Consider the following 16,150-nt stretch of genomic DNA (forward strand, 5'->3'; position numbering starts at 1 on the left):
ATATTTCCGATTGTTTTAAACGCCTGATTGATTAGGAATAGGAGCAGGTACTAATTTCTCCTCTTTTAAGAAAAGTTATCTATTTTCTTATCAAGGTAAGCAAAGTCACATCTTATAACAGTACAGAATCATTAAAGACACTGTGTAAACTTATTTGCATGAATGGAAAATAGTTTGTAATATGACACAGATGTTGACTGTGAAAGAGGACGAAAACTATATTGACAATATAATAAAAAATAAATATCAATAGATACCTACTTTTTGCAACATTACTAATTTTTTTAGTTATCAAAACCAAGGATTTGTGTCTTACTATACAAATCCTTGTTAAAACTAGTTACTCAACTTCAATCACAACAGCATATATGTTATTTATACATTTTTTACAATTTTTAATCAATGCCAAAAATAACTATCATTTTAACATCTTTGAAAATAATTTACCAATGAGGGTAGGAATGCCTTTATCGTCAGGCATCAAATGGTGGTTTCTGGCTTTCCATAGCATCTAATTGGTTGAAATTTATCATGAATTCATGATATGTCTAAATATCCTTATCTTGATTCGTCAGCGGTCTCACTGACTGACCTAAGAGGGGGCCGCCCCAGTCACGCTTCAGTGATTCCCTATATAAGCAACCAAATTTTTTCCCAAAAAGGGGGGGGGGGGAGCCTGGGCCCCCTGCCCCCCCCCCCCCCCCCCCCCCTTAATCTGCCTCTGAATTTTGTTTTATTGAATAACAATTCAGTAGGGTCTTGTATTGTAATTCTGCCTGTCAAACACACCCGCCAACTCCCGTTCACTTCCTTATTTGTCACTACCAGACTATTTCATTGATGCTGTTTTATAAATAGGAACTACTTATTAACACTGCATGCCAAAAAGAAAAACCTTTAAAATCTTTTTAGTGATTATTCAATGTAAAATCATGAAAATGTTAAGAGCAATGTTCTGAATAGACATGGTGGGAAGATACACATGACCAATTTTATAAACTTGTTGTTGATCAAAATAAACCCAACTGGTCAGATCCAGTTTAAATGCACACGTACATAATAAAAGAGAGAAATACATGTGTTCAAATGTCATTTGGAAAATTTATATATGTCAGCTACAAAATATGTTTGTGAAGCAAAACTAGGGTGGAATTGTTGTATTATAATACATTTTATGTGAGGCTCCACATGGGGAAGTTCTAGTTTTTGGATAATCAATAAGTTATTTCTGTAGAAGTATTGAATGAAATTTATAAGCAAAAGTGTCAAGTTCAAGTTCATGTATTAGATTTAATAATAATTTAAATATGAGTTCATTAATCAAATAATCAGCTAAATAAATGTCTCATATTAAAAAAAAACAACAATGAAGAACTTTTATGATCTATGAACTTAATGTTTTAATTTGCCTTTCAGAAAAAGAAGGAAAAGATCTGGAAATGTTGAGAAAGTGAGTACTTTTCTTCATTTATTGACCATGAATCTACATGACAGAAGGGGTTCAGGGGCGGATCTATCAATTTTCTAAAGGGAGTAGTTCCAACCATATAACCCCATTCAAATGCATTGATCATACACCAAAAAGGGGGGGGTGTAAGTTCACCGTGTAACCTCTGGACCCTCCCCCCTCTTGGTCTGCCACTGGGGTTTTACCCACAGTATACATGATCTTACATTTGTCCCAATCTGCATGTTTACACATAATCCATATTTTTTTCTCAGTAATTATTGTGGATTGATTTATTTTTGTGAGTACCAATTTTTGTCGATTCAGGAAAACTTGCTTTGATATTTAATTTTGTGCTTTTGTTGAAGTCTGTAGTGTACAATCCTATAGAAAATATGTCATATGTTGAACATTTCATTGCATGGTTCACATGTACATACGAAATCCATAAAAAATTGTATTCAACGAATAATAATTGATCCACATGTAAAGTACTAGTACTCCAGGAAAGTATAGTAATATATACAAATATCATTCTTAATTAAATCTGCAATAACAATTTTAATAATCAAATTTTGGTTTTTGAGACATGAACTTTGTTAATACGTGTAGTGAATTTTGAATGTTACATGTACATCAAATGATTCAAGTCATTGTAATTATTGATATTTAATTTGACCTTTTTCAGATCTGTTCAACGACTAACTGTTGTTATCAAACATGTGGTATGTATTATATATATTCAGAAAAAAATACTTTAGTTATAGAAATCACACTGAATCAAAATAACAAGTCATTTAACAGGTTTTAGATTTTCAGAAGAAGACTTGAATATTAATAAGAATGGTAGAAGCAGCCTGTCATTCAATATGAATCATTGATTTGACTGAAATTGCTATTCAAAATTAAAAAAAGAAAAGAGGCTGTTTGAGTGTGCTATCTGACTAATATATATATATATATATCAATTTTTCTAGATAAGAGTAATATTAGAGGACCATAAACAGTGGAATATAAATGTTAAAATTACAAAATTGCTAAAATGCACTTATAAGATAAAGTCAAGATTACTTTTAAGAAATACTTTTGTCATGTGGCCTGAAGACAAGTTTTTGGTCGGGTTGTTGTCTCTTTGACAAATTCCCCATTTCCATTCTCAATTTTATTTAATTCACATATCTTTTTCTCAAAAAAGAAAACTTTTACACTGCCTTGAATCAAAAAGTAGGTAGGTAAGTACTGTACTTTAATTAAGTTTAAAATAACATTCCTTATTGCTTGTTATGAATTTACTTCTTTAATGATTTTTTTTCATCATCAAATTTTTTTTTATTTATGTACCTTAACTTTCAAGTATAAATATATGATTTTTTTCTGAGACTATCAACCAGAACTTGCGGTCATCCAATGTTCAATTCTTAAGTACTTTTGATTTTTTTTTCCCAAGCATTGATATAATTTAAATACATATGAGTTACACAAGTTTAAAGGTATAATCCTTATCCCTAATGGGGGAATCTTGGGATCTATATGTCAGTGAATGTTAATTTAGTGGCAAACATGGCTACATCCTAGTGACAAACTATGGTTTGAGTTAATTCTTTAGAAAAAAATGTAACACGTTTGAATCTTTTTAAAAAGCATATGTTACATTAAGGACCTTCCCTCCAAAATAAGAACCACATTTTTGTCGAACCTTCGACTTAACGAAAAAGCGAGACTAAGTGATCCTACATTCAGTCAGCGGCGGGGGCGTTGGCGGCGGCGTCGGCAGCATCCACAAATATTCACTCTCTGGTTAAAGTTTTTGAAATTTTAATAACTTTCTTAAACTATACTGGATTTCTACCAAACTTGGACAGTAGCTTGTTTATGATCATAAGATAGTATCCAGAAGTAAATTTTGTAAAAATAGAATCAGTTTTTCCGTATTTTACTTTTAAATGAACTTAGTTTTTCTGTGGGGAAACATAACATTCACTCTGTTGACCATGTCTGTGGTTAAAGTTTTTAGAATTTTAGTAACTTTCTTAAACTATACTGGATTTCTACCAAACTTGGACAGTAGCTTGCATTGTTTATGATCATAAGATAGTATCCAGAAGTAAATTTTGTAAAAATAGAATCAGTTTTTCCGTATTTTACTTTTAAATGGACTTAGTTTTTCTGCGGGTAAACATTACATTCACTCTGTGGTTAAAGTTTTAAAAATTTTAATAACTTTCTTAAACTATCCTGGGTTTGTATCAAACTTGGACAGAAACTTATTTATGATCATAAGATAGTATCCAGAAGTAAATTTTGTAAAAAGATAACTCCATTTTTTCTGTATTTTACTTTTAAATGGACTTAGATTTTCTTCCAGTTAACATTACATACAGTCTGCAGTTAAAGTTTTCAAAACATTTATTAGATTTATTAACTATCCTAGATTTTTACCAAACTTGGACAGAAGCTTCTTACAATCATAAGATGGTAGCAAGAGGAATATTTTTTTCCTCATTTTGGTTGAGCCTGAGATTTCAGCAAAAGTAGGCGAGACACTGGTTTCCGCGGAACCCTTACAAATTTTTACTTATCAAATTAAACACTAATTTTTTATGTTATTCACTATTTTGTAGAAGATAACAGCTAACATGTGTACCTCAGCCTCAGATGAAGTTTTATTCCAGAAGATTGACACTAAAGGTGTTATTACCCTGAACAGACCAAAAGCTTTAAATGCCTTGAATTTATCCATGATCAGAAAGATCTTTCCTGTGTTAACAGTAAGTTGAAACACCATGACATTGTTATCCTATCCAATGCAGTAGCAAAGGGTGCATTACGTTTTACCCTTGTCCATCTACACATCCCAAAATTTCCTTTTTCTAACTTTAGTTTTCCTCATAATTGATATGAAACTTATATGCAACGCTTATTACCACAAAACACAAATTGGGTTAACCATTGTAGAGTTATACCCCTTAACAAATGGAAAAATTGCTGATTTTTTTGTTTCTGTCCTCAATCAAATTTTAGAAAATTTAACTCAATGTTTATTACCACAAAATATAGATCAAGATTAAATTTTGGTGGTGTCACTTTAACACTTACAGAGTTATGTCCATAAACAAATGGAAAAAATCCTGAATTTTTCATTTCCTTTCTTTCATCTAAGTGTTATGAAACTTATACACAATACTTATTTGCACAAAACTCAAATAAAATACAAATTCAGGTAATGTCACTTTTACAGTTCTTAAGTGATGTCCTTTTATAACGTTTGTATGATATGCAAGCGGGGGCGTCATCAGTGTCCCATTCCCCATTTATTTTAGTGGTTGTACCAATTTTCACTGAATATTTTGAAAATAGCACGGGGGAAAATTGAGTGCATATAGAACTCTTCTTCAGTTTTCAACCAAAATCCATAAAACTGCACAGAAATATCCCACACATATTGAAATATTTTCCCATTTTCAGGTGTTGGGAACTTTGCAATATTCTGCAAAGTTTACAAAGGATGGTAGCCATTTTGTGTTATCAATTCCTCCAACAGTTTTACACCCAGATCCATTAATAAAACTTAACAGAAAGCGTGCACACATATTGAAATTTGCACCTGATACTACAAATTTTTATTTTCATTTTTCACAACTTTGAAATTTAAGTCATTTTCATCAAAATTTACAAAAAAAAAGTACCAATTTTGAGTAAATTTTTGAGCTGAATTCATTATTTATATTTCAGGAATGGGAAAATGATCCTAAAACAAAAATGGTGATAATTAAAGGTGCTGGAGATAAAGCTTTCTGTGCTGGTGGAGATGTTAGAGGTAACTTAAAAAAAAGGGGGGGAACAAAGCAAGAGGTAACTTAATAAAAAGGGAGGAACATAGTAAGAGTTTGCTTTTAATAAAAAGGGGTGACAAGGAAAGAGGTAACTCTTATTAAAATGGGTGGATACAAAGATAGTACAGTAAAGATGGTAAAAAGTTATCTTTTACACTGGAGAGATGAAATTGCTGTTTGGTATAGGAAATCATAAATTTGATCTGTAGGGATAGGTTTCCCAAAGATTTTAAGATGAAAACAAGCTTTTTAAATGTTGATATCAATTTATGTATGTTTTTCTGGGATTCATATGGTATGTTTTTTCCTGATTTCAATTTGATCATAACTGATCAGTGCACTATGAATAAGATATTGAATTTAAATACATTTTATTTGATATTTATCAGAATCAAAAAATCTAAGTTTTTCTTTTTCTTTTCTTCAACAGAATCCCTCATTTTGGGATTGTTCCCAACCTGTCTATCTTTTCGCGATTGCCTGTGTGCCTTTTCCGTTATTTTGATACTTTATTTCAATTTCAACAATTTCAATTCAACTATCCATTTAAGTAGACATATGGCTTAGAATTTTCCTTATCACCATCGTCATCTGCCTTTCCATTCTCCTGATTAATAAAAGAAAACATTTAAATATGACGATCCACCTTTTTTGTCAATGAAATCAAATCTGCGAGTCTTTGAAAAAAAGGTGGTCGGCACACCCGGCTTAAATGCCGAATGGAAAACACTGGATGCAATATTATTTTTCATATTTAAATATTTGAATCCCCTTGCTGCATATATTTTTACACTAATATTTCATCCAAAATTTAAGTTCTTTTTGTGTCATCTGCAGTCAGTCATGCAACATAAAAATTACTAAACCATATTTTTTTTTTTTATCAATTTGCAGCTGTTACTGAAGCGGGAAAAGTAGGAGACAGATTATCTCAAGATTTCTTTAAAGAAGAATATATTTTAAATAATAAAATCGGTAGGTATTTGGGAACATAGAAAACATTGTGGTTTATATTCTCATTGTTTGATATTTTACCGCTCAGTTCCTATATTTTTTTTTCTTCATATGAATGAGTACAGTAAAACCATATTAAAAGAATTTAACTATATATTTCTACATCCTGGTCATTTTATAAATAATGTGAAAAATGTTTGTTAACAATTTCTTTAGCAAATTACCATGGTTATCATCAGATTCTTGTAGGTTTAAGTGCTGGACACAAATTGTTGAAATAAAACATTATGAGTGAAAAGAAGTAAAAATTCAAAACAACAAATAATCATCTTCTGAAAAATGACTTACAAAATGTACAGATGACTAGAATAAGGTTAATGCTATGAAAGATAAAATCAAACCTTCTAATACTTCAACAGATGTATTAAATCAATTTTAGTTTATTGCAGGCACATATGAGGTTCCATATATAGCATTGATAAATGGAATCACAATGGGAGGGGTAAGTAAACTTTTAAAACTTATTATGCCCCATTTATTTGCATTATGTTTTCTGGTCTATGTGTCTGTTAGTTCGTTCGTTTTTTTGCCAGTCCATCTGTCACTTCGTCAGTCATTCCTGCTTTATGTTAAACTTCAAACTTAGTACACATGTTCCCTACGATATGATCTTTCTAATTTATATGCAAAAATGTCATGGTCCATTGAACATATTAAATGATGGTGCAAGTGGGGCATATGTGTACTAGAGATGATTTAGAGAATTTGAAACTTTATACTGATAAAGTTATCAGCAATACATAGAAAAACAATAAAGAGATTTTAGTCATGAATTATTTAGTCTACGATTTTGTGGACTGTCTATTGTTAAAGATGTGCATGACAGGTGAGCGTCACAGGCTCTGTAGAGCCTCTAGTTTTTTAAATGTTACACAAATGCATTGGATTATGATTTGACAAATTTGTGACAATAACAATGTGATTAAAATCTGTGTATTTTATATTGTCAGGGTGTAGGATTATCAGTACATGGTGCCTTCCGAGTAGCCTCAGAAAAAACAGTTTTTGCTATGCCAGAAACAGCTATAGGTTTGTACAGCTATATAAACAGATAACATAAGCATGTATTGACCATATAAATGTCAGTACACACCATCACTGACTTAGTCAAGATTTGTTTTTAATACACATATGTTGTTGTGAATTATTATTGTGTGCATAGTTCAAAACATTGCAGTATACTTAGAAATATATTTAGGGTAAAAATACTATATTTCAAAGAAAATATATTATATATGTACAAAAGGGAAAAAAATCCTGTTTTAAAATCTCAAACAAATGATTTTAACTTTGGGCAGTATAGAACTAAACTATTTTTACAGGTTTATTTCCTGATGTAGGTGGAGGTCATTTCTTACCTAGATTAGGGGGTAAATTAGGTATTTACCTAGCTTTAACAGGATTTAGATTAAAAGGAAGAGATGTACATAAAGCAGGAGTAGCTACACATTTTGTTCAAGACAATCAGGTAAGTGTCATTTGTGCACAATAAGAATAAGTGTTAGTCGTTCTCTGGGTGCTTTTGAAAATGGAAATAATTTAAAAATAAATTTTGATTTATTTTATTGGTATCAAGTTCTTGGTTTGAGAAATAAGTCTGTTTTGTCAATTATGGTTTAATGCTTTGTTTAACTATAGTTTGTGACGGAGTGGTCCAAGTAGTTGACTCACTTATATTAATAGATCAGGACTGCCAGTTTTTCTGCTGATATTGTTTGTACTCTGGCTTCCTGCAACAATAAAACTGTCCGCCACCGCATGGCAAAGAATGCTGAAAGTGGGGTTCATACCAAACAATCAATCATTGAAATGGCAGTGTCATAATTACCTGCAAAGTTTTACATTTGGTATTGATCATTAACTTCCCTCCTTTATTGATAGAGATTTTGTTTCCACTTTTATAGCTAGGTTTGCATCTCTTAAATCTGACAATTTAAGCTCTTTATCATTTCATTTCTTTACAGACAGCATCTTTCTTTTCAGATTGAAGAATTGGAAAAATCATTACTTGAAATGCATGATCCAACTGCACAAGATATTCATCATGTTTTAGATAAATTTCAGAAAAATGTAAGTACAAAATAGAATGCATATTAAAATAAAATGTGGTATGATTGCCAATGAGACAACTCATCACAAGAGACCAAATGACACAGAAATTAACAACTATAGGTCATGGTACAGCCTTCAACAATGAGCAGAGCCTATATAGCATAGCTCATGTAGCAGGTTGGTATCACTTCAACTTCCTTAATTATTTATTACTACCAGTATATAATTTTAACCAATCTGTAGAGGTGGGACTATATTGTATTTACCTTGTTTGTCCATTTGTCATATAAATATTTCTGTCAATCTTTTCTCAGCTATTATAAAAGTGAATGACCGTATATTTACTTAAAAGAGCTTGACAGTGATACATAAAACAAGTCAGCACCTTTTCATACTTACTAGGCACCTTCTACTTTGATTGTATATACTTAATTTTTTTTAACAAACTTTAAAATATTCCTTTGCACTTTTCTCAAGAACTGAAGAACAGAATGCCTTAATATTTGCTTGGCAGGTGATCATCATAAGTTTGTGTTAATCATATTAAAATTAATGGATCTGAGAATGATGGACACATCAATATATCTAACTGCATATACATGTAGGTATATGATTCTATTCTAAATATGTCTGAACCAGTGACAACTCTACAACAAATTTATCCATCAGATCACCAACAGTGATGGTGATACACATTCTGTATATATAATTTCTTCTAAACATCAGCCCAATGATTCTATTCTAAATATACAGTTGATATCAACCAGGGGCCGATCCAGCCATTTTGAAAAGGGGGTGTTCCCAACCCAGGACAAAAAGGGGGGGTTCTAACTATATGTCCCCATTCAAATGCATTGATCAGCAAAGAAAAAGGGGGGTTTCAACACCCGGAACCCCCTGGATCTGCCAATGTAAACATAATTGTGTGATTATGGTTACAGAGTACAGATATTCCTGATAAAGATTTTATACTTGCCAAAGATATGGAGAAGATTAACAGACTGTTTGATGGTAAAACCATGGAAGAAATCTACCAGAATTTAGAGAAAGATGGTTCAGAATGGGCAACAACACAACTAAATACATTAAAGAAAATGGTAAAAGGAATTTGAAATGATATACTTAGAGATAATCTATCAAACATTTTCAAATGTAAATATTCTTATATAAATCATATAGCAAAGCTTCTGGGATATAATCTTCACAGAAATGAGATGGCTCAACAATAATAAAACTGCTTACCAATTGTCAAACAACAACAACAATACTTTATTTTAAGAGGGTTACACAGTTAGCTATATAACTAATCTTCCCTGAGGCCCTCAAAGACTTATCATAAGTGGTTACCTGTAAACTTGAGGCCCTCAAAGACTTATCATAAGTGGTTACCTGTAAACTTGAGGCCCTCAAAGACTTATCATAAGTGGTTACCTGTAAACTTGAGGCCCTCAAAGACTTATCATAAGTGGTTACCTGTAAACTGGTATACAAATTAGGCCATGTGCTATGATTACCTTGAGACAAACTATTGGCCAAAGATGAAATAAGCAATTATATGCAAAACTGTACACTTCAAAGAGATAACCCCATACCATAAAGTTGGCTATAAAAGGCCCCAACATAAATATATGAAACAATTCAATTTATAAAAAAATGGCTAAATTTATCACAAATAACAAATATTATGGAACATATACACAAAGCTTATTACCACAAAATATACATCAAGATTGAATTTTGATGGTGTCACTTTTACCGTAGCTTTGACAGAACAATGTTCAGGCTAACAGAATGGGGTTGCCTTGACTTGCTTTTACCCGTAACCTTACTTGACAACATTATCAGAGATAGTGATGATATACTGTTTGCTAAGTGTAAATAATTTATATTCTCTTATGGTTGGGGCCTGTTATCTATTTCTCGAATGAATAGATAATTCTCGTATCACACTGTCCGGAGTGTGATACGAAAAAGTGATACGAAAAATGCGTTAATTTGATTGGCCAACGAAACCTCCTGAAACGATATTGCGGCATTTTCATTGGCTATTCTTTAGGTCATTGTTGACAGTTAAAGGTCACAATGATGTACATTTCCTCCATTGCAACGGAGATAAGCGATTTCTTCAATAATATAGAAAATACGCACACTTTTCACCTTATTATATATTCTTATTCAAATATTATTACATTCTGAAGCGTACAAAATGTTTCAAAAAGTCTTATGTTGAAGATTGACGACGAACAGGACATATGACATCACAATGCAGTTATGTTCAAGCGACTGGGTCGACGTTTCGCGGATTTTTTTTATTAAGCACAAAAAGCATGTTTACCATAAGAGAAATAGGTTTCACAACTTTATTTAATTTAAATAGTAATAACAAACTCGCCACAGGCTCGTTTATTATTATATTGAAATTAAATAACTCGAGTTGATATCAAGCGATATCTAATTCTCACTCGTTATGAAACCTATAAGTACAAGATTTCATAAGGCATTTAAATTTCTGAAACTAATTCTTAAAAATAAACAAACAAAAAAATCAACGTTTATTTCTTTTTTGTTATACTTCCTATTTATAAAGACAGCTTGTATCTTTTAGTCTCCAACATCAATGAAAGTAACATTGCGTCAGCTGTTAGAAGGAGAAACAATGACCTTACAGGATTGTCTTGTCATGGAATATAGAATTAGTCAGCGATGTATAGAGGACCAGGATTTCTATGAAGGAGTTAGAGCTGGTAAGTTTCATAAACAAATAGGACAAAAGAGTTTATAAGTCTTTAAACAGAAAAAAATATTATCTTTATTACAAAAGGCTTCTCACAGCACCAATACTGTCTAAAATTGTGTTGCACAATACTGTTTAAAATAATCTGGAGATGTTTGAAATCTATACAAATGTATGTGTCTGTTGAACATAGTTGTGCAAATCTGTTAATATTTAGGTCAAGAAATATATTGTTTTTATATTCACCTGAGCGAGATGAGATGAAATTGATTTTTATGCCCCACCTACGATAGTAGAGGGGCATAATGTTTTCTGGTCTGTGCCTCCGTTCGTTCATCCGTCCCTCTGTCTGTGCGTCCGTTCGTCCTGCTTCAGGTTAAAGTTTTTGGTCGAGGTAGTTTTTGTTGAAGTTGAAGTCCAATCAATTTGAAACTTAGTACACATGTTCCCCATGATATGATCTTTCTAATTTTAATGCCAAATTATAGTTTTGACCCCAATTACATGGTCCACTGAACATAGAAAATGATAGTGCGAAGTTCAGGTTAAAGTTTTTGGTCAAGGTAGTTTTTGATGAAGTTAAAGTTACATCAACTTGAAACTTAGTACACATTTTCCCTATGACATGATATTTCTAATTTTAATTCCAAATTAAAGTTCTGACCCCAATTTTCACGGTCCACTGAACACAGAAAATGATAGTGCGAGTGGGGCATCCGTGTACTATGGACACATTCTTGTTTTCACTTAAGAATTGAATGCTTCTTTTTGTTACTTCATTGGGGTGTAAAAGGGTTGACCGAAGTACATTTTGTATGAAATGTGTGCACTGTCAATGCTTTTACAACCCTATGAATTTACAAAAAGAAGCATTCAATACTTATTATGACATTTTAGCTAGGATTATGAAAAGACAAATTTTATCTTTTTTTTTAATTTAATTCACCTGTGCACTTAAGAATGTACTTAGGTGAGGTAAGGTGAAAATTAATAAATTAAGAAGTTAAAATTGATACTATAAGCTGGTAGAGCATCAACTAAGGATAAAAATAAGTTAAAAATATTGATAGGTCATGGACCTCCTTTTCGAGATATTTGAGATTTAAAATATGGCGGGAAAAGGCTGACTCTGACTTTTACCTTATATTTGCATTGGTATTATTAGGTCTCAAAACAAAAGAAAGAAAATTAAGAATCTTCTAAAATTTTGGTAAATGACCTTTCATGAGCTTTTAAGTCTTATATGAAAAAATAAATGGGTGTTATGGCGCAATATATTTTACATTGTATTGCATGGAAAAACACCAAGGAGTCCGAACATTTGACACAAATTCCAAAACCTCACCTAAGTACATCCTTAATTGTTGGTATATTATACAAAAAAGAAATTCATACATATCAAATATTTCATGAAAGTAACAAGGAATAAATATGATAATGGAATATCTACTTCAGTCAATTGTGTCAGTAAGGGGAGATAATTTATAACCATAAGTTTGAATTTAAAATTCAGTTGTTCAAAAAGTAATTGGAAAAGGCTAAAAATTAAAATCCTGTTTGACCAATATATAATGTGGCGATTACAACTAGGCTAGATACAGAAATGTTAAAATTTCTTATGCAAAACTTTTGAAACAGAAACACTTTTTAAAAACAACCTTCAGTCCCATTTGCATTCATCTACCTATCTATTAATTCTCAATATGTTGGAATAATAATTCTAATCTAGTACATGTATAAGGTCATATAACATGAAACACCTTTTTGATTGGATGAATATACAAAATTGATATTTAACATTGAGGGGACCATTTAAATGCTATATTTAGAAAGTTTTTAAAGTATTGTATTAGAATAGGCAAATGGTCTTGTTTTGAAAACTTTGTGTAAATTGTGATTTGACTGTAATAAACATCTGTTTTGCTTTGTAGGCATTACCAATTCACCGTTTCAGAATCTAATGCATTCTGGGTAATACATAAAGCTTACCCCAAAATTTTGTGATGGGTTAAAAACATTCTAAACAATGGAAATTCAACCAATGACGTTATGTTTTTTAGCTCACCTGGCCTAAAAGGCCATGTGAGCTTTTCTCATCACTTGGCGTCCGTCGTCGTCGACGTCGTCGTCGTCGTCTGTCGTCGTTAACAATTTTTAAAACATCTTCTCCTCTGAAACTACTGAATGGATTTGAATGAAACTTAAAATGATTGTTCCTTAGTATATCCTGCACAAAATGTGCGCTTCGATTTTTGATCCGTCAAAAAACATGGCCGCCGTTACTTAAAATAGAACATAGGGGTCAAATGCAGTTTTTGGCTTATATCTCAAAAACGAAAGCATTTAGAGCAAATCTGACATGGGGTAAAAATGTTCATTAGGTCAAGATCTATCAGCCCTGAAATTTTCAGATGACTCAAACAAACCATTGTTGGGTTGCTGCCACTTAATTGGTAATTTTAAGGAAATTTTGCAGTTTTTGGTCATTATCTTGAATATTATTATAGATAAAGATAAACTGTAAACAGCAAAAAAGATCAGCAAAGTAAGATCTATATATAAGTTAATATGACCAAAATTGTCAATTGACCCCTTAAGGGGTTATTGTCCTTTAATGACAATTTTTCACAATTTGTTCATCATATTTGCTAACTTTAAAAAATCTTCTTCTCTGAAACTACTGAATGGATTTGGTTAAAACTTAGCATGATTGTTCCTTAGATTATCCTGCACAAAGTGTGTGCTTTGATTTTTGATCCGTCAAAAAACATGGCCGCCGTTACTTAAAATAGAACATAGGGGTCAAATGCAATTTTTGTCTTATATCTCAAAAACGAAAGCATTTAGAGCAAATCTGACAGGGGTAAAAATGTTCATTAGGTCAAAATCTATCAGCCCTGAAATTTTCAGATGAATCAAACAAACCATTGTTGGGTTGCTGCCACTTAATTGTTAATTTTAAGGAAATTTTGCAGTTTTTGGTCATTATCTTGAATATTATTATAGATAAAGATAAACTGTAAACAGCAAAAAAGATCAGCAAAGTAAGATCTACAAATAAGTTAATATGACCAAAATTGTCAATCGACCCCTTAAGGGGTTATTGTCCTTTAATGACAATTTTTCACAATTTGTTCATCATATTTGCTAACTTTAAAAAATCTTCTCCTCTGAAACTACTGAATGGATTTGGTTAAAACTTAGCATGATTGTTCCTTAGATTATCCTGCACAAGGTGTGTGCTTTGATTTTTGATCCGTCAAAAAACATGGCCGCCATTACTTAAAATAGAACATAGGGGTCAAATGCAGTTTTTGTCTTATATCTCAAAAACGAAAGCATTTAGAGCAAATCTGACAGGGGTAAAAATGTTCATTAGGTCAAAATCTATCAGCCCTGAAATTTTCAGATGAATCAAACAAACCATTGTTGGGTTGCTGCCACTTAATTGTTAATTTTAAGGAAATTTTGCAGTTTTTGGTCATTATCTTGAATATTATTATAGATAAAGATAAACTGTAAACAGCAAAAAAGATCAGCAAAGTAAGATCTACAAATAAGTTAATATGACCAAAATTGTCAATCGACCCCTTAAGGGGTTATTGTCCTTTAATGACAATTTTTCACAATTTGTTCATCATATTTGCTAACTTTAAAAAATCTTCTCCTCTGAAACTACTGAATGGATTTGGTTAAAACTTAGCATGATTGTTCCTTAGATTATCCTGCATAAAGTGTGTGCTTTGATTTTTGATCCATCAAAAAACATGGCCGCCGTTACTTAAAATAGAACATAGGGGTCAAATGCAGTTTTTGGCTTATATCTCAAAAACGAAAGCATTAAGAGCAAATCTGACATGTAGTAAAAATGTTCATTAGGTCAATATTTATCAGCCCTGAAATTTTCAGATGAATCAAACATCCAATTGTTGGGTTGCTGCCAATTAATTGTTAATTTTAAGGAAATTTTGCAGTTTTTGGTCATTATCTTTAATATTATTATAGATAAAGATAAACTGTAAACAGCAAAAATGATCAGCAAAGTAAGATCTACAAATAAGTCAATTTGACAAAAAATGTCAATTGACCTCTTTAGGAGTTATTGCCCTTTAAAGACTTTTTTCACAATTTGTTCATCATGTTGACTTACTTTAAAAAATCTTCTCTTTTGAAACTGCTGTATCAATTTCAGCCAAACTTAGGCTAAATGAGTTTCAGAGTTTCAGAGTATCTAGTATAAATTTTATATTTCATTTCCTTGCATGTCAAGAAACATAGCTCCTATGGCTAAAATAGAACATAGGAGAAAATGATTTTTTTTTGCTTTTGAAGAAAATAGGACGATTCAAAGAACATTTAAATAAATTGAAAAGCAAAAATAATCATTGATGAGAGATTAAACCAAAAAAATTCAGGTGAGCGATTCAGGCTCTTGAGAGCCTCTTGTTTCATTTTGGTGTATGAACAGTTAGATTACCCACATTCTTTTAGATTCTGAAAAGGCGAATTATGTAAGTTCAAGTATTTCTAAAATCTTTTGAGACTTGATATGCAAATACATTATACAAGCAATTTGAGCAAATCTACCACTGTGAAATTATCATGTAAAAAGGGTGAATATTCATAATGTAATTTCATGATTTATTTTTCTTACAGTTTTAGTAGACAAAGATCAAAGTCCTCAATGGAAACCAGCTGTTATAGAGGGTGTGACCCCACAAAGAGTTGAATGGTATTTCTCTCCCCTTCCAGAAGAGAGGGAGCTTCAGTTATGATGATACTGACATCATTAGAGTGTTTAAACAAATGAATATGTAATCATGTGATGAAGATTGTTAAGAGTCAAGACTTTATATTACATGAACATTTTGAGAAACACCATTTATTTGAAAAAAAAATCATTGAAAGAGTTTTATAAAGCTTATATTGTTATATAGAAATTTATTGATTAATTTTGTCATTCAGTATCACTTTTGTATTAAGATTTACATGTGGAGGTTGAACATTTTCAAGATCTAAATGTTTGAATGCAATAAAATTTATATATATTAAAATGGAATTTTATAAAAG

At 31.5% G+C, this 16,150-nt stretch overlaps 1 protein-coding gene across 4 annotated transcripts; it reads left to right on the forward strand.

Moving 5' to 3' along the window:
* Positions 1-49: 49 nt before the first annotated feature.
* LOC134708294 (3-hydroxyisobutyryl-CoA hydrolase, mitochondrial-like) lies at positions 50-16,107 on the forward strand. 4 transcript variants are annotated; one of them, XM_063568730.1, is made up of 13 exons: positions 50-95; positions 1,417-1,450; positions 2,136-2,172; positions 4,069-4,215; positions 5,180-5,264; positions 6,175-6,255; positions 6,684-6,736; positions 7,245-7,323; positions 7,617-7,762; positions 8,278-8,364; positions 9,288-9,443; positions 10,952-11,090; positions 15,737-16,107. In XM_063568730.1, exons 2-13 carry the CDS (start codon positions 1,440-1,442, stop codon positions 15,853-15,855), a joined length of 1,140 nt encoding a protein of 379 aa, XP_063424800.1. In that variant the 5' UTR covers positions 50-95; positions 1,417-1,439; the 3' UTR covers positions 15,856-16,107. The 4 variants fall into 4 exon arrangements, with proteins under 4 accessions (XP_063424800.1, XP_063424798.1, XP_063424797.1 ...); XM_063568728.1 differs by lacking the exon at positions 50-95 and adding an exon at positions 100-144 and having other exon boundaries at positions 15,737-16,106; XM_063568727.1 differs by lacking the exon at positions 50-95 and adding an exon at positions 101-172 and having other exon boundaries at positions 15,737-16,106.
* The last annotated feature ends 43 nt before the right edge of the window (positions 16,108-16,150 follow it).

This window comes from Mytilus trossulus, chromosome 2 (genome assembly GCF_036588685.1).
Source record: "Mytilus trossulus isolate FHL-02 chromosome 2, PNRI_Mtr1.1.1.hap1, whole genome shotgun sequence".
NCBI lineage: Eukaryota > Metazoa > Mollusca > Bivalvia > Mytilida > Mytilidae > Mytilus > Mytilus trossulus.

What these genes read in the sequence shown, in the direction of transcription:
- LOC134708294 (XM_063568727.1), top strand. An exon ending in GATCTGGAAATGTTGAGAAA is followed by an intron (nt 1,451 to 2,135) that starts GTGAGTACTTTT and finishes GACCTTTTTCAG; the next exon opens with ATCTGTTCAACGACTAACTG. An exon ending in ATTTTGTTCAAGACAATCAG is followed by an intron (nt 7,763 to 8,277) that starts GTAAGTGTCATT and finishes CTTTCTTTTCAG; the next exon opens with ATTGAAGAATTGGAAAAATC.